The 26,763-nt window shown below is 41.8% G+C and overlaps 1 protein-coding gene across 1 annotated transcript; it reads right to left on the reverse strand.

Annotated features, from left to right (window-relative positions):
- Positions 1 to 1,005: 1,005 nt before the first annotated feature.
- On the reverse strand, positions 1,006 to 26,763 carry USP14 (ubiquitin specific peptidase 14). The gene is made up of 15 exons (XM_007537081.3): positions 26,597 to 26,763; positions 24,070 to 24,102; positions 21,848 to 21,952; positions 18,966 to 19,069; positions 16,561 to 16,619; positions 14,194 to 14,324; positions 12,236 to 12,316; positions 11,719 to 11,804; positions 10,696 to 10,810; positions 9,557 to 9,622; positions 9,332 to 9,424; positions 7,220 to 7,348; positions 3,592 to 3,652; positions 2,804 to 2,911; positions 1,006 to 1,711 (listed from the first exon to the last, which is right to left on the reverse strand). The coding sequence occupies exons 1-15, from the start codon at positions 26,678 to 26,680 to the stop codon at positions 1,560 to 1,562; spliced, it is 1,407 nt and encodes a 468-aa protein (XP_007537143.1). The 5' UTR covers positions 26,681 to 26,763; the 3' UTR covers positions 1,006 to 1,559.

Raw genomic sequence — 26,763 nt, forward strand, 5'->3', positions numbered from 1 at the left:
TTTGAGCCCGAGTCCTTGTGCACTGTAATGTGTGTACATTATGGGGTGCACCACCTCCCAGCCTAATAACTAATTCTATCCTGCACTTTCATCCAAAAATGGAGTTTAGACTGTAAAAATGAGCACTTAGCTTCTTCTTCTTCTAGCGTTTGCCCTTCTTCCGTAGTCAGTCAACAGCATCAGGTTGAGCCGAAAAGGTTATTTGTAAATGTTTCCCTGAAATGTTTATTTATCCTCAACTGTTGTCAGATTTCACACTGTTCAAACTAAAAACTTTTTTTTTAATTAAATCCCATTATTCCCTAGGAATCTACTGTCTTTGCACAACATTTGAATAGCATAAACAGATTTCATGATAATCCCTTAAGTTTTTAATATGAACACCTTGACTAAAAATCAGAGACAGATAAGCTAATTCCTAGCAATCAAGATGGGGGGGGGGTAAGTTAGAATAAAAGATAAGCCGTCACCACGTCAACCTTATTTCTCACCGCCTTAGAAAGCACTGGTACTAAGTTTGAAGAGTTTGGGAGCTGACAGCACAGATCTGTTCAAGACAGCACCCAGAAGACAGGAGATCTAAACAAAACCTGGACCAAGGACAGATCTGTTCAAGACAGCTGCATTCAGCATCCAGAAGACAGGAGATCTAAACAAAACCTGGACCAAGGACAGATCTGTTCAAGACAGCTGCACTCAGCATCCAAAAGACTTGTGCGTTTGTATTTCTTGTCACTCTAGGTGAGCGGGCAAAAATAACATTTACCACTGAATGCTCAACAGCAAAGGCAAATTAACCAGCTGGAAAAACATACCTGAACTTGATCCACGCTCAACACTCAACACACAGAAAGACTTGAGGTCAAGGCTGTTAGTCCCTCTTTTTATTATTAAATATCCTCATTTTCTAAAAATAACCAGAGCTGATTACTACAAAACCATTGCAAAGTTAAATGTACAAACCATAGTACTTCCGAGACACAGTAATAACTGTATAATCAAATGTATTGTTATCGATCACAATTTATTGTAAAGTCATGAAAAGCCAGCAGTCAGGCTGGGCAAATACTTGATTGTACCCATGTGCCCATGGGGTGTGGACAGCAGCATGAGTTACACAATGGAGAGCAGCACATCCTCACCGCCTCCGACAACATGTCAGATAAGGCCAGGGATGGGCAGCTAGCTACTGAGTGGTGGCTGAAACCATGCAAGGACAACAGATAGCAACAGGTGTGCAATAAATACCTTACTGCTCAATCTCAGGGTGGAAATCTGTCATGGTTGACAGACATTTCAACTCAGGATTTAAACAAATCAACATAAGCAATGCTTTAAATGTCTTCCTGCCACCTGTATGCAAGGCAGCGAAGTCCAAAGACAATTTTCACTTCTGCAATTCTCTATGTTGATAAAGAGAGTGGCCCGCTTGCACCCTCGTGTCCCAGTGAGGGGAAACCTGTAAAACCATCCACACGTATCCTCTGAAGCCCCAGATTATAGGTAAGATCAACAGGGAACATTTATTCCACACCTAGTCATAATAGCTAAAATGAAGACTACTGTTCGGTTTCATCTTCTATTATCTCAACCCTGCGAGGCCCATACAATAAAACATAAGCTATATGCCAATCTCCACCGCCAGAAAGCCGCAAGATGTCTTCGGGTGTCACAATGCTGACCTTGTCGTCGTCAAACTTGATCCACTCATCTAAAGGGGAGAGAAGAGAGAGAAGTGAGCCGACACACAGTGACTTGATCCGCTCATCTAAGAGGAGAGAGAGAAGTGAGCGACACACAGTGACTTGATCCGCTCATCTAAGGGAGAGGAGAGAGAGATAGAAGTGAGCAACACACAGTGACTTGATCCGCTCATCTAAGGGAGAGGAGAGAGAGAGAAGTGAGCCGACACGGTGTTCTCAGAACCCAGGCAGCCACCCATGTGTACCAGCATCCCATCTGCCGAGCCAGTTCTCAAAGTGTGCGACCAAGAACACTTTAGGGTTCCAAGGAGGTACAGACCTTATTATCATGAATATGTTCTCTGTCCCTCCCGATTCTCCACAGACCGTGTTGTGAGTTTTCCACAGGGGATGAGCGACAGTGTGCAACCCAGGAGACGGGTGGTGCGTAAAGTGCCAGAGAGGCTTTGGTCATCCTCCCATGCCCACCCACTAATACGGTTTTCTATGTTAAGTAGTGAATACAGACACGGGAGAACTGAACTCACACAGTTAGCCAGGCATAACAGATTAATAAAAACGTGAATTGGGAGTCGGGTGGTAGCGCAGCAGGTTAAGTGCAGGTAGCACAAAACACAAGGACCTGCGTAAGGATCCCAGTTTGAGCCTCTGGCTCCCCACCTGCAGGGGAGTCACTTCACAGGCGGTGAAGCAGGTCTGCAGGTGTCTGTCTTTCTTTCCCCCTCTGTCTTCCCCTTCTCTCTCCATCCTATCTAACAATGACATCAATAACAACAACAATAACTACAACGACAATGAAAAACAATAAGGGCAACAAAAGGGAAAATAAGTAAATAAGAAATGTGAATTATGTATTTCTTCCTATTTTGTTTCAGAAAATATTTTGATTTTTAAATGTTATTGTAATATACAATGTGTTTACTACTACCAGTTTTGAATCAATATCTCAGTTTTAATTTTAACTGTAGTCAATGTTAAGACTGGGGTCCTAAGTAACTAAGAATGTGAGGGGGGGGTTCAGTTCCAAGAGCAAAAGTTAAGAACCAGTGTCCATAAAATGCAAAGCAAACTGTTATAGCAACTGAAAGCAAAATCTTTACCTTGTTTTCTTTTCACCCAAGATACATAGTGACCTGAAGAACTAGACCTTCCCTGGTGTGTTAGCACAGCTTGTAGATCATAGTATCCACAGTTATTGGAGCCAATGTCTAAACAAAACAAAGATAAAGCCAGTACTATCAAAGATGGTGAAATGAGTACTTCCTAAACCTACTGATTTAGACTAGAGAATACGTTATTATTAGAACCCATTAAGATACTGCTGTGCAGTATCTTAATACTGTATCTTAATACAGATAAATACAGTATCTTAATACAGATAAATCAATATTTATCTTTTTTTCAATACTTATCATTTTGTAAACAATTTTAAAAATAAGATACCAATCATGCAACAATCTCCTAAAAAGAGCGCTAATTATATACCATAAAAGGTATTTACTCTCCTAAGTATAAGTGGCAAGAAACTATTTAACCTAAAAAAAAGTACGGGGGCTAGGCGGTAGCACAGTGGTTTAAGTGCACATGGCGCAAAGCAAAAGGAACAGCATAAAGATCCCCGACTCCCCACATGCAGCGTAGTTGCTTCACAGCTAGTGAAGCAGGTCTGCAGGTGTCTGTCATTCCCTCCCCCTCTTCTCTCCATTTCTCTCTACTATCCAACAATGACATCAATAACAACAGTAACTACAGCAACAATAAAATAGCAAGGGCAACGAAAGAGGGGGGTGAAAGCAAATTTAAAAAACAAAAAACAAACAAACAAACAAAAAAAAGCAAATACACTGTCCAGAGGATAACTAAATTAAAGTGAGTACATTTCACTTACCATCAGCAAATGAAAAGGGTTCATATTTAACTTCTTTCTGGGGACTACCCTTTTTATCAGCCTAAGACAAAAAATATATTTAAATTAGCATATAAAAATAAAATCTCAGTGAGTATTCAACTTTCACAAGTATTTACTGTCTAAGTGTAAAATAGTGAGGCAGAACACAATCTACCTTAGATCACTAAAATGCTATGACTCTAATAAAAGTAAATTGTAAACCCAGAGGTCTCACACACTAACAATATCTAGTTTTCTATGTAAACAACAGGTCATGATTAAAGCATCAACTTAAGTCAGTAAAGCTACAGCATGCCAGAGAATACAGCAGTACAGATAAAGTGCTTTAGAGTCAAAATTAGAGAAATTCAGTTCTATAACTTTAACATAACACTAGATAGTCCTGCAGGTTTAAAAGAAAACAAACCGGGAGTTGGGCGGTAGCGCAGCGGGCTAAGTGCACCTGACACAAAGTGCAAGGACCGGCGTAAGGATCCCGGTTCGAGCCCCAGGCTCCCCACCTGCACGGGACTTATTTTACAGGCGGTGAAGCAGGTCTGCAGGTGTCTGTCTTTCTCTCCCCCTCTCTGTCTTCCCCTTCTCTCTCCATTTCTCTGTCCTATACAACGACGACATCAAGAACAACAATAATAACTACAACAATAAAAAAACAAGGGCAACAAAAGGAAATAATTAAAAAAAGAAAAAAAACAAACAAAACCAGGAGCCAAACTGCTGCAAATAATTGAGCACACATGTTACTGTGTACAAAGACCCAGGTTAAAGCCCCCAGTCCCCACCTGCAAAGGGGGAAGATGTCTTAGTTTCACAAGTGGTGAAGCAGTGTTGTGGGTCGGTGTCTTTCTCCCTTTCTCTCTCTCTTTCCCCCTCACTCCCTCTCTCTATCCAGTGAGTAAATAATATTAAACTAACTAGCTCTGACCACCTGCTACTTCAGCCCACGTTACTTGAAATACTGAATTCAGTCAATGTTGACTTTCCTGCTATTTAGATGAGAATCTTCAGGTGGGAACTCCCTGCCTCAGCCCATTGCAGTATAGAATACAAAAACAAACACTGGCAAAAAATGTAAAGGTTCTACCCACACACACAAATGTTGACGATTAGAGTAACCATTCCTTTTAGTGTATACAGAGAGCAGAGCCACAACAAAATAAAAAGATGTTCAAGAATTTTGGATAGACTACTCCTAAAAAGTATTGTGACACACAAGCAGGCAAAAAGAAAAGCATATCAGTAATTACATTAATGTAAATAGTCTAAACAGACCTGTAAAAACAGAGATTTAAAGACATGGCAGCATCTGCTACCTGTAAGAAACTGTCTTCCAGGGAGTCGGGCGGTAGCGCAGCGGGTTAAGTGCAAGTGGCGCAAAGCGCAAGGACCAGATTAAAGATCCTGGTTCGAGCCCCCAGCTCCCCACCTGCAGGAGGGTCACTTCACAAGCAGTGAAGCAGGTCTGCAGGTGTCTGTCTTTCTCTCCCCGTCTTCCCTCCTCTCTCCATTTCTCTCTGTCCTATCCAACAACAATGATAACAATAACAGCAACAACAATAAGAACTACAATAAAATAACACAGGCAACAAAAGGAATATTAAGAAAAAATAAACTGTCTTCCAAACAGCAACGCAGGCAGATGCAAAGCCAAGTAACTAAGCAAAAGCAGCAGTGCATAAACCACAGGCACAACAGTAACACTCAGCAGTCCTCGATATTCAGGCACCAGACAACAGAATGACAAGAACACACACCAGAGAAACACATGAACCCACAACTGCAGCTTTACATTAGGACACTTCATCACTGCTGCTTTTACTCAGTTACAGAGCTCTGCATCTGCCCTCCACAGCAGAAGACACACACTGTTGAGAGACAGACACCGCAGAGCTCATTCCAGTGCCGCAGCACGTCTCCTGAGACGGGTAACCTTCATGGCTACTGACAGACCCTCCTGGTGAGCAGTGGCACCTGTGGGTCCTCCTCGACACTGAGCACGTAGGTCACCTTGAGGAACGGGGAGGTAGCTCACCTGGTAGAGGAGACCTGGAGACACATGGGAGCATCAGGAGCCCTATGGATGGTGGAGCTTGGCTCTGATGGCTCTCCTGTCTCCAGACAAGTAAAGTAAAATAAAACCTGCTTTGAGGGCTGAGGAGACAGCGCAACAGCCCTGCAAAAGACTGCTGCTTTAAGCACTAGGCTCAATCCCCAGGACCACTATAAGCCAGGTGAGAAGTGCAATGGCCAAGGTAAAGAACAAGGAGGCGGGCGGCAGCACAGCAGGTTAATAAACGCACGTGGCGCAAAGCACGAGCACCGGCATAAGGATCCTGGTTCGAGCCCCTGGCTCCCCACCTGCAGGGGAGTCGCTTCACAGGCGGTGAAGCAGGTCTGCAGGTGTCTGTCTTTCTCTCCCCCTCTCTGCCTTCCCCTCCTCTCTCCATTTCTCTCTGTCCTATCCAACAACAACCCCATCAGTAACAACAACTACAACAATAAAAAGAAAAACAAGGTCAACAAAGGGAGCAAGTAAATATTGAAAAAAAAAATTTTTTAAAGATAAAGAATTAAAGAATTGCTTTGAACATAACAGATAATCTACAAGGTGATCTCATTTAATTTTTTCTTTGCCTCCAGGGTGGGTTATTTCTGGGGCTCGGTGCCTGCACTAGGAATCCACTGCTCCTGGAGGCCATTTTATTTTCCCCATTGTTGCTATTGTTGTCGGATAGGACAGAGAGAAATGGAGAGAGGAGGGGAAGACAGAGAGGGGGAGAGAAAGACAGACACCTGTAGACCTGCTTCACCGCCTGGGAAGTGACTCCCCTGTAGGCGGGGAACCGGGGGTTCAAACTGGGGATCTTACGCCAGTCCTTATGCTTTGCGCCATTTGTGCTTAACCTACTGTGCCCGACACCCCCCCAACCTAAAACTTTTAAGTACGAAATTACCAAAGTGATCATTTTAACGGTTATAGGAATAACAGCAACAGATATTAAAGATAATTTTAAAAATCACAATAGACATGAATGAACCAGTATTTTGTGTCATCAGTTCCATCTAAAATTAGAAATAATTCTGTATTTGGCAAAGAAAATATTAAGATAGACCAAAAATTCTGGCAAGCTTTTATATGGACTGTTTTGAGGAGATGAGTACGAAAGGACAGGTTATGCTGTTTGGGAGGGGGCGCAGCGGCTGAGGCACTGGACTCTCAAGCATGAGGTCTTGAGTTCCTCTCTTTTCTTTCTTTTTTTCTCTTTTTCTCTAGAGCACTGCTCAGCTCTGGCTTATGGCGGTGTAGGGGATTAAACCTGGGACTTGAGAGCCTCAGGCATGGAAGTCTCTTTGCAGAACCATTATGCTATACCCCCACCCTGAGATCTTGAGTTCTATCCCCAACAGTACATGTACCAGACTGATGTCTGATTCTCTCCTATCTTTTTAATAAATAAATTAAAAAATCGTCCCCACCAAAAAAAAAAAAAAAAAAAAAAAACCAGCTTATAAGGGAAAGAAAATACTGAGCTATTAGTGCCTATTTATACCATAATTATTTTTTATTCCAAAATACACAAATAACTTTAAAGATTTGTACTTAACCTACTGGTTTTGGCTGCTGGTTCACTTTTTTATCTTCTAGATCCTTGAATTTTGATCGGAAAGAGACCATTTTCTCTTGGAGTTCTGGTGTACACAGTTCATATACATCCAACATAAGAGGAAACTTGACATCCTACATACAAACAAAATAAAAATGTTGAAAAACATTTTGAAAAATGTTGAAAAAGTTGAAAAACTTTAATAGTTTACTTTCAAAAATGATAGTTTTCTATTTTTCCATTAGATAGTTTACAAAAAAACTGACCACTGTGGGGCTACTAAAATGTTTATCACAAAAGTAGTATTTTAGAAAGATTATACTAGGGGCTGGATGATTTATTAAAAACACGTCTACGCAGCTCTCAAGAACAATGAACCCACCTTCGCAGACCCATCTTGGACAGAGCTAGAAGGAATTATGTTAAGTGAGCTAAGTCAGAAAGATAAAGATGAGTATGGGATGATCCCACTCATCAACAGAAGTTGACTAAGAAGATCTGAAAGGGAAACTAAAAGCAGGACCTGACCAAATTGTAAGTAGGGCACCAAAGTAAAAACCCTGTGGTGAGGGGTAGACATGCAGCTTCCTGGGCCAGTGGGGGGTGGGAGTGGGCGGGAGGGAAGGGTCACAGTCCTTTGGTGGTGGGAATGGTGTTTATGTACACTCCTAGCAAAATGTAGATATATAAATCAGTAGTTAATTAATATGAGGGGGAAAATTAATTGTATGTCTCAAAGTTTTTCCAACACAAACTGAATCTTTTCAATATATAGGCTGTGTAATTGATATGCGGACTCTCTTAAAAGCCTAGACCAAGTAGATCAGAAGCAACCAATAGCACAGCTATATACAAGATATTGGGTACTGTACAGCAAACCCTAACAAAGGGACTTTTCAAAGTTAACCCAATTACCAAATAATGTGATGATAATATTAACTATCGATTGTCTTTTTGAACCCTAAGACAGCAGGAACCTCACATCTCCACTATAGAGCCTCTACTTCCCCCCAGTCCTGGAACCATTGGATAGGGCCCACTTTCCCGTATGCCTCTCCCAATCCATACCAAATAATAATGCATCTGCCAATCACAACCTAACCAACACAACGACTGCCACCTCAACATGCTTCACTTCAGACTGTGTCCAGAGACTTCATGTGTGGAATGACAATCCTTCAGCTTCATTACTCGGGTGAGACCTTTCCTTTCATAGTACACTCTAATTCCATCCCAGGTGGTTCACTTTCTAACAAAGTCCCAAAACCTAGATATACACCAGTTTCTGTGAGAGAGAGCTTATGTTCACACGTATCCATAAACTACTGCAAAATATATACCTGAAAGCAGAAGTACACTAGAGTTTGCAGTGAGTACCCCCCTAACACTTCTTCTCCACTATTCCAAGCTTTGGGTCCATGATTGCTCAACAATTTGTTTGGCTTCGTATGTTAACTCTCTTTTCAGTCACCAGGTTCCAGATGTCATCAGGATGCCGGCCAGGCTTCCCTGGACTAAAGACCCCACCAATGTGTACTGGAGCTCCGCTTCCCCAGAGACCCACCCTACTAGGGAAAGAGAGAGGCAGACTGGGAGTGTGGACCGACCAGTCAACGCCCATGTTCAGCGGGGAAGCAATTACAGAAGCCAGACCTTCCACCTTCTACATCCCACAATGACCCTGGGTCCATGCTCCCAGAGGGATAGAGAATGGGAAAGCTATCAGGGGAGGGGGTGGGATATGGAGATTGGGTGGTGGGAATTGTGTGGAGTTGTACCCCTCCAACCTTATGGTTTTGTTAATTGATCCTTTCTTAAAAAAAAAAAAAAAAAAAAAACACTTGTCTAATGTTAATAGCATCCCAATTTTATTATTTAAAAGAAAGTTTATCTCAAAATAATAAAGATTTATTTATTTTTATTAAAGATTTTATTTATTTATGAGAAAGGAGAGAGAAAGAACCAGACATCACTCTGGCACATGTGCTGCCGGGGATCAAACTCAGGACCTCATGCTTGAGAGTCCAAAGCTTTATCACTGCGCCACCTCCCAGACCACAATAATAAAAATTTTAAGTTAAAAAAAAAACTTTACTGCATAGAAGTTCAACACTGACCTTAAGAACTTTAGCATTCACAGATTCCTTTTCTTTATAAAAAAAACGAACCATCTGGATAGTCAGGTAAGCAGGCAATCGGCTGATCTTGGACTTAGGAGAAATGGAAAGTTAATTATATGCAAATACCAAAAAAGTTTTTAATTCATAGATTTGGTAAAAACAAAGATCAGATAACATTAACTAGAAACCATACAAATGAAATTAAAAAAACAGAAAACTCACAGATTTGATATACAAAGCATTTCTTTGCAATGTTGGAGACTGCTTAGTAATTTCTTCTTGAAGTCTCTAAAGAATATAAGATCAAATATTAGCTTTAAGCTTTTTCCTGAAATATAGAGTGACAATTCTAACTACTGTTACTGTTTTATGGTGGCCACATTTTTACCACTCTGGAATGGCTTATTCAGACAGAGAGATGAACAGAGAGACAGACAGAAAAACACCAAAGCAGTAAAACCTGCCCTAGTGTTACAGGGTGTGAGTGCCACCTGGCTCACTTCCAGGTGAATTCTTTTTGTTTTAAAGCTTTTATTTTAAACTTATCTTTATTGGATAGGCACAGCCAGAAATTGAAAAGAGGGAGAGCTAGAGAGGGAGAAAGAAAGACACCTGCAGCCTTGCTTCCCCACTTGCGAAGCTTTTCCCCTGCAGGTGGGGACTGGGTGCTTGAACCTGGGTCCTTGCACATTGTAACATGTGCGCTCAACCAGGTGCACCACCACCTGGTTCCCAGTTTATCCACTGCTCCTGGTGGCCATTTTATTTTCCCCTTTGTTGCTATCGTTGTTGGATAGGACAGAGAGAAATGGAGAGAGGAGGGGAAGACACAGAGGGGGAGAGAAAGACAGACACCTGCAGACCTGCTTCACCGCCTGTGAAACGACTCCCCTGCAGGTGGGACGCCGGGGGCTCGAACCGGGATCCTTATGGCGGTCCTTGCGCTTTATGTCACGTGCGCTTAACCCGCTGTGCTACTACCCTACCCAGCAGGTGAACTATCTTGGCCCAACTTTAACTTTCTTTTTAAGCAGTATCTGGCAGAAAATGTATGAAAGCTAATAGATTTATACTTGGAGAAACTATGTGAGTAAGACAGAATGGAAGGTTGAGATGCAGTTCGAACATTTAAGGCATAAAGTAGCATGTACTGGTACTAGCTCCTTAGAGCATGATTTAAAAAAAAAAAAAAAGAAAAGTACAGTCTTTTTGGACCTTGTGTGGGGCAACATGTGTCAGGCAAATCAGCTCTGCAACACCAGTACTGATGTTGGGACTCCACACTGGCTTTTAGCCAAGTGCAACTTAGCAAACACAGACTGGGGGTAATGCAAATGAGGATCCCTTGGAATTCTCCATACCAATTTAAGTCCTGTAAAAAGATACTTGACTTCTTGATTGATAAAACAGCTAAGCTGAAGTTGATTTTCCTTTCCTTTAGTGACTTCTTCTTCTTCAGATTCTGTGCACTTCATGCTTTCAGAAATAAGATAAGGAATGTCCAAAACTGCATTCAATTTGCTATATAACCTTGAATATTACCCCAGTGCTACTAAAATTAATAGTCTTTTCCAGCTGTATTTGTTTAAAGCTTTGGTCTCCCAAAGATTCACTTCAGCTCATCCAGGGGCTGAGTGGTGGTGTGCGTGGCTAAGTTAAGTGCACAGGATACTATGTGCGAGGACTGGGATTCAAGCCCCTGTTCCCCACCAGCAGGGAGAAAGCTTTGGAAGCGGTGAAGCAGGTCTCTCTGTCTCTCCTCATTTCTCTCTGTCGTGTCAAATTAAATAAAGTTAAAAAAAAAGCTCATTCACTTGACAATACTTAATGACTATGTGTAAGAGGATGAACACTAAACAGATATAAACTGATAATTAGTATGGTCATAACAACCAAAGAAACAAACAAGTCTTATTCTAAATTTCTATGCATAACCTAGAAAATACTAATACTCTGGAATTAATTGGTTCACTTTCATATATATTTTTCAGTTGGATATACTCCATACCGTAGTTAAATTAAAAATACATATAGTTGGTTGAAATGTTTAGAAGACTGTCATTGTCTTAGGAAGAATCACTCACAAGGTGTTCTTATGGAAAAAAGATAAATTCTTTCATGCAACTCATTCACCTAAACCTCACTCCACTGGATGTATTCACCAAATTCCTGACTTCCTTTTGGCACCAAACTGAACCCAAAGCCTCCTGTGAGAAGCTTGCATTCTATATATTATTGTATTGTCTTAAGACATTAAAAATGTGAAGGATTTGTCCTCATTTCACACCCAAGACACCAATGTCATCAAGCCTCTATGCCATTTATGCTAACTCACTGTAATAACTATGAGTAAAGTCTATGCAAGTCTGAGCTCATAAGGATACGTAGTTTCAAATTCAACGCCAAAGAACTGATCGATTAAACTCTTCTTTTTAGAAGGAGTCACTGCTGATGAAGATGGTGAGTCTGTCTGCAAAAGTTAAAACAGAAGAAGTGTTATAATTTACATCAGCACACACACATATATACATATTACTGCTAAAATAACTGCCCAACAATCTATATACACTAGTGTTGAGACGTGTACTGCATATTGATGTGATAGATCAGATAATAAATATCATTGTATTTTGCTGTATATTGCTATGTATTTATTCAACCACACAATCCAATTTAGCAAGACATATTTAACGTTTAAATGTGATCCTTTGCTTTTCTATAATTCTGTTATACCAAGACAATGGCACTCAACAAGTTTCACCAACAATGTAGCAAATTCATGTTAAACTCAAGTCTTCATATTTTAGCTACAGGTTTAACATTTAATGCATTCCAGAATGTCTACAAATTAACAGAAATTTGGGGAATATCCAGGTACACTGAAAATCTAATCACAAATACCTCTTTAACACAATCATCATCTATGGCCTCCAACTTCTGTTGCAATACTCGCATCATCTGTATCCAACATTCATTAGCATCCTGTTAAAAACAAAAGATACTGCACAATGACAAAGTTTGGTTCTGGTTTTCGCTATTGAAATCATGACTGAGAATGGTCCGGGAGGTGGCACAGTGGCTGAGGAACTAGACTCTCAAGCATGAGTCCTGACTTCAGCCCCCAGCAGCACATGTACTAGAGTGATAGCTCTCTCTCTCTCTCATTAATAAATAAAAAATCTTTAAAAAGACATTACTGGGGCTCGGGCAGTAGCGGAGTGGGTAAAGCGCACGTGGTGCAAATCGCAAGGACCAGCGTTAAGGATCCCAGTTCAAGCCCCCGACTCCCCATCTGCAGGGGAGTCACTTCACAAGCAGTGAAGCAGGTCTGCAGGTGTCTGTCTTCCCCTCCTCTCTCCATTTCTCTCTGTCCTATCCAACAACGAATGACATCAACAATAACAATAATATTCATAAGGCTACAACAACAAGGGGAACAAAAGGAGGAAAAAATGGCCTCCAGGAGCTGTGGATTCATGGTGCAGACACTGAGCCCCAGCAATAACCCTGGAGGCAATAAATAAATAAATAAATAAATGAATAAATTTTTTTTTTAAAAGACATTACTGAGAAAGCTGTCTTCTTAGGGGCCAGGAAGTGGAGCACTGGATTAAGCACACATAGTATGAAGCACAAGGACCTGAACAAGGATACAGATTCAAGCCCTGGCTCCCCACCTGCAGGGGGAATCGCTTTACAAATGGTGAAGCAGGTCTGCAGGTGTCTCTCTGCCTCTCTCCCTCTCCTCTCTCAATTTCTCTCTGTCTTGTCCAATAAAATGACCAAAAAAAAAGAGGGAAAGAAAAAAAGACTGTCTTCTTTGAGAACACTAAGCCAAGTTAGATTAGTACATGATCTTCAAAACAATGAAGAATTCCATAGCAGTTTATGCATTCATTAAACAGTAAGTTACTGAGGAGGTGGGGAAGACAGCACAATGTTTATGCAAAGACTCTCATGCTTGACGCTCTGAAGCCCCAGGTCAGTCCCCTCACTACCATCAGCCACAGCTGAGCAGTGCTCTGGTTAAAATAAAAGGGAAAGTGACTTCCTTAAACTTTACAACACAGGTAGAGTTTATCAGTTATTTAGTTCACGTCTCCAGCCTTGATTTACATATTTTGAAACAGAACTCTTTAAACCCTCATACAGACTTTCTCTTTGATCTCCCAAAAATGTGTACATTTCCTTGGCCACAAGGTGAAGCGTACTTAAAGAGCCCTTAGTCATACCAGATAGTGAAGTTTTACTTGTTTCTTCTCAGTATTCTAACACACTGTCATTAAATCTGATCTCAGAACTGAAGAAATTTACTATATTGTGACAAACATTGCTCTTAACAACAGGAATACAAAGTGATGAACAATATAGGCGAAACCCTGATGAATGACAAAGGCAAACCAAATAGAACATAAGTCCAAGTAAAGACAAGAGCACTGAGGGGAAAGGTATTTAAATACAGCAATCATGAACAGAACATCCGAGTGTGGGGCCAGGGTTAGGTAATGTAAGTGTGCTATTTCAGTTTCCCTGAGGCCACTGAGTGAAAACAGTGAGGAGCAAGGCACAACTGGAGGGTGTCATTCACAGGAAAGAAGCCTGCTAGCGGAGGAAGAAAACGGCACAAAGTCAGTTCAGAAATAGGCAGGGGCCTGATTACTTAGGAATGGGGTGGGGTATCACTTGCAAGTATTGAGTAAAAGATCAACACAGTGTAATGCAATCTAAAAGAGGAATCTGAAGGTTATGTGGAGAAACTAGAGGACTACTGTGAGCCCTCAAATATGCCCCCACCCACAGCAAACTAGGCAGAGAGTCAAATCTCCCATTTACAAAGCGAAAGCCAAACTGCCGATTACCTGTTGGAGATACTGTCCTTGCTCGCCCTTCTCAGCAAACTGTGGGAAGGCCATGTGCAAGAACTGCAGTAGTATAATAGGCGGAATACTAGAAGAAGTTTTATCCATGGAATCAAACAGATCTCTAAGGGCTTAAAAATAAAACATAGTTAAAAGAAGTGACACATTTAATAAATATTGCTGTAAATTATCAACCACTATAAATAAAAAAAGTGTTTGGTAACTACTTTTATTTAGTTTTTTCACAACTGTTTGATTCCAAGTGAGAAAAAGATCTATTTTTAAATTTAATCTCACCAGCTGACTTTATAATGCAATGAACAGCTACAACTTTAGCCTGGTCCCTTCCGTGTATGCTGGCTTTTGTCTTCCCAAACAAAGATGGATATATTCATTCAAGACAGAGAACACAAAACCTCTATCTAGGGATAAAATAGGAAATGTTACTATTCTGTCACTATGCTGCCATCACTTCCCCAATTCCAGACCATATGCCTTTAAAGTCCACACTTGGGCTGGGGAGACAGAACAATGGTTCTGCAAAGAGACTCTTGTGCCCGAAGCACCAAACGTCCCAGGTTCAATCCCCAGCACCACCATAAGCAAGAGTTGAGCAGTGCTCTGGTAAAAATAAATTAATTTTTAAAAAGTCCATGGGAGTCAGGCGGTAGCACAGCGGGTTAAGCGCACGTGGCGCAAAGCGCAAGGACCGGCATTAAGGATCCTGGTTCGAGCCCCCGGCTCCCCACGCACGAGTCCCAGAGTTGATATGAGGCACGACATGCAGTTCAGGGGTGCTCTGGCATCTCTCCTAAGAAATAAACTGTAAGTCTGACTGCAATGAGGCACTACTTTCACAACCCTAGAATGGTTCTCATCAAAGATGGACAGTATCAACTATTAAAAAGGATGTGGAGAAATCAGAACTTTCATTTCCTGTCAGGATAAAGTAAAATGATACAGCTGGTCGGAAAAAAACAAATCCAAAAGCTTACTGTTACTACATGGTCCAACAACTCTACTTGTCAACACACACCCAAGAACAATGCAAACACGTGCCTGAGACTTGTATGAGAATGGTCAGCAGGGAACCAGGCAGCCAGGCAGCTGTGCACCCAGTGCACTTACAACAGGGTGACTGCTGAATACTGTCTTGTAAGAGTGAGGACAATCCTCTCAGACTGATTTATGATTGCTGGGAAACAGCTATATACTTTAAATGAGTGAGTTCTATGATACATCAACTGTAACTCAAGAAACTGTTACAAAAAAGAAGAATTAAAAAGACTAAAAACCCAGGGTTGGGCAGTAGCACAGCAGATTAAGCACACAAGGTGCAAAGCACAAGGATCCTGGTTTGAAGCCCCGGCTCCCCACCTGCAGGGGGGTAGCTTTATAGGTCATGAAACAGGTCTGCAGGTGTCTTTCTCTCCCCCTTCTCTGTCTTCCCCTCCTCTCTCCATTTCTCTCTGTCCTATCTAACAATGACGACATCAATAACAATAGTAACCACAACAATTATAAAAACAAGGGTAACAAAAAAGGAAAATAAATAAAATATTTTTAAAAAACACAAAAAACTAAACACCGGGGATTGAGCAGCGGGTTAAGCGCACGTGGCGCAAACCGCAAGGACCAGCATAAGGATCCCAGTTCGAGCCCCCAGCTCCCTACCTGCAGGGGAGTCGCTTCACAAGTGGTGAAGCAGGTCTGCAGGTGTCTATGTTTCTCTCCCCCGTCTTCTCCTCCTCTCTCCATTTCCCTCTGTCCTATCCAACAACGAAGGACATCAACAATGATAACTACAAGAAGGGCAACAAAAGGGGGGGGGGGAGGATACTCTCCAGGAGCAGTGGATTTGTGGTGCAGGCTCTGAGCCCCAGCAATAACCCTGGAGGCAAAAAAAAAAACCAAACAAAAACAAAACTAAACACCCCACTGACCTTGCCCTATATAAAAAAAAAAAAGTACTAATCCCTAAGAATGATAGCAAATAGATAAGGAGATAAGACATGATCTTGTGTTAGGAGAAGTGCTTTCCATTATTTGAGAATTTATTACCTACAGTGCCTTTTCTAAACAGCACTTCAACTATAGTAAAATCTCTGGGTGTCCCTGAAACTCACCAAAGATGTACTCTACTAACAGAACCTAGCCCAAAGAATGGAATACTGCACTTTTTTGTTTCCTTCAAAAAGTGCAAATACGAAGCTCATTTAAATCTTCAACAATAAAGTAAGTCCCAGGTTGCTTGATGCAAGTGTAAGTAATCCAGTGCCGGCTAGATGATGTTTTACAGGGTGTTTATAGACCAAAGGCTCCAGCAAACTGAGTGCACGTGTAGACGTAGTTCACTAAGGTACTGACCTGCAGTGATATACTGTGCTGACGCCATCTCCCCCGAGGCTCTCAGGGCACCTGCGTACCTAAGGAAGAGTGAGGTGGGGGAAGCAATAGGGTTCAGTTCACTCTGGACTCAAAGGGCCAGAAAACTGTTCAAAGTATTTAGCTGACACCATGACCCCCAAGCTTCTCAGAACTGTCCCCACCTTTCTAGCCACTTTTCTCTGCATCTTGTTCCTTGAAGCATTGCAGGGGTAAGTCTACTTTGAAATCTTTCACACAGTTTAATAATTTTTTTAATTTTTGAAAACTGTATATGAGAAAAAATACACATTTAATATGCACTATTACAGAAGCTGGGAAAGCAGCAGTGGATAAAACATGAGGTCCAACAAGGCAAGTGCCAGAGTGATGCTCCAGGTGCCCTTTCATTAACAGAAACCCTCTCTCTAGCTGTGTTGAGTTCTGCAGACCACCTAGTGGAGCAGAAGTCACTAATATTGCTGTGGAAGTCAAGTCACAACACTACTGATACAATGAACACAGCAGAGGAGTCTCAAAATACAGTGCAGAAGGAACTAAGCCAGACCAAAAAAAAAAAAAGAAAGGATCTTTTAAATTAGAAGATGCAAAAAATTAATATAAGATCAGTAGCTGCTAGAAGAGTTGGTTGGTACAGGCTGTGAGAATTGGGAAAAAACAAAAAAGAAACTTTCTAAAATGACATTTTCTGTAATTTAATTAGAAAATGGGCTAAATGAAATTTGCTCTTGTCAAAACTGATGTATGCATTTCATTAAATGTAAATTATACTAAAATTAAAAAAATCAAGTATGTGCTTATATGAAAGTAATCACAAGATATATTTTACATTGTATTCAGTCAGACTTTTTTTTCCTGTTGATTTAGATCTTTTGGAAACTGCTGTGAATAAAATATTTTTTGATTTTTATCACAAAGTTAAGTCATATTGTCTAAATTATGTTTATTTTTTTAAAAATCAGGTCAATGGCACAGCTATTTACAAGATACTGGGTACTATACAGCAAACCCTAACAAAAGGACTTTTCAAAGTTAACCCAATTATCAAATAATGTGATGATAACATTAACTATCCATTGTCTTTTTGAACCCTAAGACAGCAGGAACCTCACATCTCCACTATAGAGCCTATATTTCCCCCAGTCCTGGAACCTTAGGATGGGGCCCACTTTCCTGCATGCCTCTCCCAATCCATATCAAATAATATTGCATCATCTGATCACAACCTAATCAATGCAACAATTGCCACCTCAACATGCTTCAGCTCAGACTGTGTCCAGAGACTTCAGGTGTGGAATGACAACCCTTCAGCTTCATTACTCGGGTGAGACCTTTCCTTTCATAGTGTTCTCTAATTCCATCCAAGGTGGATCACTTTCTAACAAAGTCCCCAAACCTGCAGACCTGCTTCATCTCTTGTGAAGCGACCCGCATGCAGGTGGGTAGCCAGGAGCTCGAACCAAGATCCTTACGCAGGTCCTTGCACTTTGTGGCACTTGCGCTTAACCCGCTGCTCTACCGCCTGGTTCTCACCACTGTATATATTTTTAAAATTGCATTCAGGGCTGGGAAGATAGCTTGTCTGAATAGTGTGCATTAAGTCAAGTTTCTGCCCGTGCAGTAGGAGCCAGGGGCTATCCTGAACCAAGCACATGACTGGTTCAAGCTCCTGGCTACCCACCTGCATGCGGGTCGCTTTACAAGAGATGAAGCAGGTCTGCAGGTGTCTTTCTCTCCTCCTCCTCCTTCGATTTCTCTGTTCTATACAACTACGGCAATAATAATAACCACAACAACTATAAAAAAACAAGGGCAACAAAAAAGGGAAAAAATGGCCTCCAGTAGCGGTGGATTCATAGTGCAGGCACTGAGACCCAGCAGTAAGCCTGGAGGCAAAAAAAAAAAAAAAAGCATAGTGGTTTACAAGACTATAATGTAACAGGGATACAGTTCCAAATTCTGTACCCAAAATTCTGTACTAACCATAATATAATAATTGTCATAACCATAATTCTGTCATAACCATAAGCACTATAGTTCTCTCTCTCTGGTCAGCTCTGGCTGATGGTGGTGTGGGGAACTGAACCTGGAATCTCAGAGCCTCAAGCAGGAGAGTTTGTTGACCATCATGCTGTCTCATCTCCTCTGCCCCTACTATAGCTCTCTCAAAGTAGTAGAAACATGTTAGGAGCTTTTCCCTACAAGCTTCCTAATGCAATTGTGACTTCCAATGTTTTCTATCTACAGTGGGTTTATCTGGACATTTCTAACTACAAACTGAGGAGGATCCTTACATCTCAATAAAAGTGATTGTGTGTGTGTGTGTGTGTACACACCCAAAGTTGAGCTTCCTTTACCCAAAAAGACTACAAGCATTTCAGTCTTACCTTTTAAGGGCATCTTTGAGTTCAGGCACTGAACGGATACACTGAACTGTAGCATTCATGTAACAAGTGTTACCAAGATTTGTCAATCCACATGGTAACTCCATCTAACAAAGAAAAGGATTAAATCACTTTTATAAATGGTGTAGCAGCATATATAGCATGTCACATAACATCAACTTGTTAGGTGCTTAAAAGGAAAGTCAGTCCCATGTCAGGCACCATCTGGAGCTATAGAGATAGGTCTGTGTGGGCTTTCTGCCAGCATTCCGGTGTCTCAGGCCTCAAGGGTGCACCTAAGTCTGTTAGTGCATCTACATTATCCCAGTGCTCAGTGGTTGGGTGAGGGTTCACAGCAGCCAGGAAATGGCCAGTTTAGAGTTGCTTCCAGACTTGCTAGGGCATACTCCCATGGCCCTGCACGGGAATAAGCTAGGTGGACAGTAAGTGAATACAGACTTTTCCTTAATATTGTGAAGGTATTGGATCTTAGCAATGCTTTTAACATCAGCAAAATGTTATTCAAGCTTAACTCTTATTTACTTTTATTAGATGATGATAAAACCACCTTTATTACATGTCATTCTGCTTAAAGCCAGTTGTCAAGGTGAGGTCCCATTATAAAAATCACTAAGCTCACACATATTTTAAGTATAATTTATCAACTCATATTTATTGATATATCCCAGCTAAAGATATCAGTATTCTATTTCCACAACAGAAATTTCAGTTGCATTGCATTTACAATCAGTTTTAATTCCCTTATTGAAAGAACATTCTGTTTTCCTGCCTGTGTCATTAAACAGGGTAGCAAGGTCTCCAGAGCAGCACATCCGTCACAAAATGCTAGTCAGGCCTGAGTGGGGTACTGAACTTGGAAGCATGAGGTCCTGAGTTTAATTCCAAGCATTCCACATGCCAAAGTGATGCTCTGGTCCTTTCTGTCACTTTCCCTCATTCATTAACTTGTGTTAATAAATAAAAATCATAAAACGTGGGGAGTCGGGCGGTAGCGCAGCAGGTTAAGCACACGTGGCGCAAAGCGCAAGGACCGGCAAAAGGATCCTGGTTCGAGCTCCTGGCTCCCCACCTGCAGGAGGATCGCTTCACAGGTGGTAAAGCAGGTCTGCAGGTTACAACAATAATAACAACAACAATAACTACAATAATAACTACAACAAACAACAAGGGCAACAAATGGGAAAATAAATATTAAAAAATAAACAAGAACAACAAATGGGAAAATAAATAAATATTTAAAAAATTAAATAATAAAATGTAAAAAGTAGCAAGTATGTGTTAGTTTCTAAATCAACACTGCATTTAAATTAAGGACAGACTGTCTGCATTTTCAAAATGGAGAATTCTAAGCTTTTCTTTTTCTTTTTGGGGCCGACCGAGTAAGAGCATCGTGCATGTGTGATGTGAAGGCACCAGGCACACCACTTTCTCTGCTGCAGCGGCGCCCCTGCGACATCACAGCCCAGCCCTGGACTCTGTGCAAGGCAACACTGCACGCTATCCCTCTAGCACACAACGGCACCCGTGACATCACAGCCCAGCCAGCCCTGGACTCCATGCAAGGCAACACTGCACACTGTCCCTCTAGCACACAACGGCACCCGTGACATCACAGCCCAGCCCTGGACTCCATGCAAGGCAACACCGCACACTGTCCCTCTAGCACACAACGGCACCCGTGACATCACAGCCCAGCCAGCCCTGGACTCCATGCAAGGCAACACTGCACAGTGTCCCTCTAGCACACAACGGCACCCGTGACATCACAGCCCAGCCCTGGACTCCATGCAAGGCAACACCGCACACTGTCCCTCTAGCACACAACGGCACCCGTGACATCACAGCCCAGCCCTGGACTCTGTGCAAGGCAACACCGCACGCTGTCCCTCCAGCACACAAGACCTTGAGCGCCTCTGCATTTACTTTCTTTACCTCTGAGACTAATTTTCTTTAACACAGTATACACTTCCGGGAAGAGATACAGCTCACCAGTTATGATGAGCATCCCAGGCCTGAGCCTCATTACCACATGGGAGAGGATGTGACACTGGAATATGCTCTGGTACCTCTCCCTTACTCCAAACTGGTGAAACTGCACATGTGTGATAAGGTGAAGAAAAAGAGAAGCTACCTGCTGGGCAGTTTTACTGTACACATGTAAGCTTAGTTTACCTTTTCAAGTCCAGTCATCACTTTACTGTCTCAAAGGTAAATTTTTAAAAAATATTTATTTATTTACTTGTTCTCTTTTGTTGCCCTTGTTGTTTTATAGTTGTAGTTATTATTGTTGTTATTGATGTCAGCATTGTTGGGTAGGAGAGAGAGAAATGGAGAGAGGAGGGGAAGACAGAGAGGGGAGAGAAAGACAGACACCTGCAGATCTGCTTCAGCGCTTATGAAGCGACTCCCCTGCAGGTGGGGAGCCAGGGGCTCGAACCGGGATCCTTAAGCTGGTCCTTGCACCTTGTGCCACCTGCGCTTTAACCCACTGCGCTACCGTCTGACTCCCAAAGGTATATGTTTATGTCATACCCCAAGCCTCAACTGTAAGATATGGCTAGGCAGAGGACTTATATATCAGGCTTTTGAGACTTGAAAGCACAAACTCTGAGCTAGAAATTTTATGTTTAATGCTAAAGTTAAAGAAAGTTTCACTTGGGAAGTAGTAATGAGATTAGGATGGAAAACTAATACGTAATTACAGAAGGAATCAAGTCAATTTCAAAAATCAACTCTTACTTCTTGCTACAAACACACACCTTGGTATTAATGACTAAATCTTCAAAATACTTAGATGGTTTCTTAATGACATCTTAATAGCTGTACTTCTGAAAAGACATTATCAAATCTATAAAATGGCTTACAGCAGATGCTAGCTGTTCTTCTGTCATGTCTTCTACAAAGACAGTTTTAGCAGAAGGTTCTTCAGGAAGGGCATCTGCTGACCCCATCATCAGTAGAGTCGTTCCCTGCGTTAAAAAAAGAAAAGTTAAAATGTACAAAAGTTGACCATGTTTATAACCAACAAAAGAAACCAGACATAGAGAAACATGTATTACAGAAAAGGGAGGTCTGCATGTACAGAGATGCACAGGAGAGTCACGGGGGAGGAGAGTGAGTGGCCTTGGGGGCCCAATGGGTGTGGACACCCATGGCAAGAAGATGAGAACATGCACCCATGTGGTAACTCGTGTCCATCACCGTTTTCCTGGTTTAAAAGAAGGGGGGGGGGGGCTTTTAGGTCCTGCTACACGACATGGACCGACTCTGAGAGTGTTTTGCAGACACCTATCTTGATGAGATGCCAACAACTATACTGTAAACTTTCCAATAAAAAAAATAAAGGGGGGGGGGGCGTCGGGCTGTAGCGCAGCGGGTTAAGCGCACGTGGCTCAAAGAACAAGGACCGGCGTAAGGTCCCAGTTCGAGCCCCCGGCTCCCCACCTGCAGGGGAGTCGCTTCACAGGCGGTGAAGCAGATTGCAGGTGTCTGTCTTTCTCTCCCCCTCTCTGTCTTCCCCTCCTCTCTCCATTTCTCTCTGACTTACCCAACGACGACGACAACAATAACTACAAAAATAAAACAAGGGCAACAAAAGGGAATATTAAAGAAAAATAAATAAAGGGGAGGGTGGAGGGTAAATAGCATAATGGTCATGCAAACAGACTCTCATGCCTGAGGCTCCAGAGTCCCAGGTTGAATCCCCCGCACCACTATAAGCCGGAGCTGAATAATGCTCTGGTAAAAAAAATAAAAAAATAAAGGGGGGAAAGGAGGCATTGGGTTGACAATAGGAAAAAGGAATAACTTAAAATGAATATTCATTTCTTTCTGGGTAATGGAAATATTCTAAACTCAGACTGTGGTAAAGATCTTACAATTCTGGGGGGTGGGGCAGTTGGTGCACCTAATTAAGCACAAATATTACTATGCAAAAGGAGCCAGGTTCTAGTCCCTTCTCACCTACAGCCAGGATGCTTCACGAGCAGTGAAGCAGGTCTGCAGGTGTCTGTCTGTCTCTCTTCTTCTCTATCCCCCCTTCCCTCTCAATTTCTCTCTGTCTATCAAGTATAATAGAGGAAAAGAAAAGGAAAAGAAAAAAGGAAAAAAAAACGGCCACCTGTACTCAGGAAGAAAAAGTATATCTGTAATTCTCTAAGTACATTTACAGTTATAGAAACTCTATCCTAACTAGGGTGTGGCTACATAAATAACCAAAATTTATCATACTGCACACATTTTTAGAATAGTTTACTGTGTAAATTAGATCTCAATAAAACTAAGGGAAAAACTATCCAAGAAGTTGAGATCATTCATAATATGAAAAGCAAGGAATTCCTCAAATAGTCATTACCATTTAACAGCATTATTTCCCTCTATAAAACATGAACTTAGCACTGGAAGATTCTGTCTCAACTGCCTATTATGCAACTATAGCATTAACAATACACCCTCTGCTAATAGAAAGCAACATTAGTTCATAACACCTCACTTCATAATTCTAGACTTAAACCTTGTTTTTCATGCAAGTACAATGAAAAGTCAACCACAACAATCCAATCCAAAGTGGGTAAAAGATCTAAACAAATAATCCCCCCAAGGAAGCATGTAAATCTCCCACAGACACACAAAACGAAATACCATGTGAACCAGCAACTCCGAAGAACATGGAAATAGTGATTTGAAAGCGTGTGTAGCGCCACGTTCACTGCAGCACTATGTACAGCAGCCATGCTACAGAAGCAACTCCAGTTGACTGGATAAAGACGTGGCACATACACCCAGTCACGACCCAGCTGTATAAAACAAGGTGCAATCTAACCATTCGTGACAACGTGGGTGGAACTTGAGGTGATCAGACCAGGAGTAAGTCAGAAACAAACAGAAAGGTATATACCACATGGTCTCACTCGCATGCGGCATATAAACAAAGCAAACGGAATACACACAGCTTGGAGAAGAAACAGTCATCTCTGGAGGTGCAGGGGCAGAAGCACAAGGAATGGATAGGGGTCGATTTGACACTGGCACTGGGATAACTGGAAAACATATCAAATAGAATAGTGTAAGTGTTCTTGATACTCACATTTTTAATTTTGATGTTTCCCCAATCATCATCCTGTTTTAAAGACAAAGAATATTTAGATGGCCTTGTTCAATCTAAGCATAATCTAATAACTTAATTTCAAGCTACTTAAAAAAAGAGTATGTTTTTCCTGTATACAAATCTGACTTAGTCACTCTGACCAGAGGTATCTTTAGGAACATGGAACCCTTCACGCGACAGAGCACACATGCATGCCGGCTCAAGACCCTGGGTCTACGCCCAGCGTCACGTGAGAGCTCCCTGACGCATGCACAGTGGAGTGGAACTGTGGTTTTCTCCTGTCTCTGTCTCCCTTCCTTTTCCTCTGTAAAACCTGAAACAGAAAACTGGACTGGAGCTGCAGCTCAGCAGTACTGCATCTGTGCAAGCCCCTGGGTGTGTTCCCTGGTGCTGCATTAAGGAGAAGGGGATCGTTCACTTGGATAGCGCCCTGCTTGTCCTATGTTGAATCCACGTTTGAGCCCAACACTCAGTGCACTGAAGGAAGCTTTGGTGCTGTGATTTATTTCGTTCTCTGCCTCTATCTAAAAATAAAATAAAATTTCCTAAGAAAAGGAAAGCATGTTAAAGTTACGAAATGTGACAAATGCTTAAACCACTAAGACGACATGCTCTACTAGGCAGTAAAACTGGTTGTAGTCAAAGTACCAAACCCGCCTGACGGTTCAGAACTCATTTTATACGCCTGGAAGCAGCAAAGCTAATTACTATCAATAGCTATGTGGTAAGAATGAATCTAAGTTATAGCATAAGGTCTATAGCCTAGGATGATTATAAAACTCATCACACAAACTAGAAGACTATTTTATTTTTTGCCTCCAGGGTTATTGCTGGGACTCAGTGCCTGCACTATAAATCCATGGCTTCTGGAGTCTATTTTTTCCCTTTTGTTGCCCTTGTTCTTTATTGTTGTTATTATTATTGCTATTGCTGTCATTGTTGGATAGAACAGAGAGAAATGGAGAGAGGACGGGAAGACAGAGAGGGGGAGAGAAAGACAGACACCTGCAGACCTGCTTCACCACCTGTGAAGTGGCCCCCCTCCAGGTGGGGAGCCGGGGGGCTTGGATCCTTATGCATCTGGGCACTTTGTGTCGTGTGCGACTCGCTGCACTACACCCAACCCCGAGCTACTGCCTGGCCCCCGAAATCTCATTAGAATGAAAATGTTGGTACAAAAAAAAAGTGACCACTGGTTGAGATAGTAGCTCAAATGTTAGCATCTAGGACTTGAAGTGAAGGTACCAAGACCCAACAATAACCCTGTATAATCCTGGTGGCAATTAAAAAAAAAAGAGAAAAAGGGAGTCCGGCTGTAGCGCAGTGGGTTAAGTGCAGGTGGCGCAAAGCACAAGGACCGGCATAAGGATCCCGGTTCGAACCCCGGCTCCCCACCTGCAGGGGAGTCGCTTCACAGGCGGTTTGCCACAGGCGGTGAAGCAGGTCTGCAGGTGTCTATCTTTCTCTCCTCCTCTCTGTCTTCCCCTCCTCTCTCCATTTCTCTCTGTCCTATCCAACAACGACGACTACAACAATAAAAAAAAAAAAAAAAACAAGGGCAACAAAAGGGAATAAATAAATAAAATAAAATATTTTTTAAAAAAATTAAAAAAAAAAAGAGAAAAAGAAATTATCACACTCTTTTGCTTTTGTTAACAGATAAAATGTTTATCCCATATCAGAAAATACAGATTTTTTTACTAGTCCAAATAAAATCAATGTTTTTAGCATACCCAAAGAAAAAAATTCAAACGATATGGATAAATGGACACCCACTCTCCTGACTCTAGAAGTTATAATAGAATGAATTTTTAAATGCAATGTTAATGATTTATAATGTTTTAAATGGATACAATTTACTCCTGTACAGTAACATAAATAAAATAGCTGTGATCCCATAAACAATACCTTCTTCCCAGATAAAGATCTCAGACGCTCTATGTATCTTACTTCAAATATGTATCACAGAATGAGGGCTTGCAGAGAGCTCAACTGGCAGAGACCCCAGATCTGAGTCCCAGCACATGGGGGCACAATAGCACCATGGCAAGCTACAAAAATAAAGCAAGAAGGCTGCGGGAGCCGGGCGGTAGCGCAGTGGGTTAAGCGCACGCGGCACAAAGCGCAAGGACTGGCATAAGGATCCAGGTTTGAGCCCCTGACTCCCCACCTGCAGGGGAGTCGCTTCACAGGTGGTGAAGCAGGTCTGCAGGTGTCTGTCTTTCTCTCCCCCTCTGTCTTCCCCTCCTCTCTCCATTTCTCTCTGTCCTATCCAACAACAATGACATCAATAATAACTAAACAATAAAAAAATAAAGTCTACATCCCTCCCTCTTAAACTAAAGTGAAATAGCCTGCCTCGTGCATTAGAATCATTCATACACAACTCCCCAGCAGGCCCGTCCGTATCTCTTCTTTTCTTTCTCCTCCTTCACACACACACACACACACACACACACACACACACACACACACACTATACAAAGAAATATGGTCTATATTTTACCTTCAGTGTTCCTCCTTTCACCATAACTTTCTGTCTGGCCGGCTGGACTCCAGTCAAGGCAAAAAGCTGAGCCTTGAACACCATTGGAGGCTCCTCAGTGTTCAGTTCTACACCTTCAAATTTTTCCTTCCCCCATTTCACAGTAACTGAAAAAAAGAAGTCATAGT

The sequence above is a fragment of the Erinaceus europaeus genome, chromosome 10, assembly GCF_950295315.1.
Source record: "Erinaceus europaeus chromosome 10, mEriEur2.1, whole genome shotgun sequence".
Classification (NCBI taxonomy): Eukaryota; Metazoa; Chordata; class Mammalia; order Eulipotyphla; family Erinaceidae; genus Erinaceus; species Erinaceus europaeus.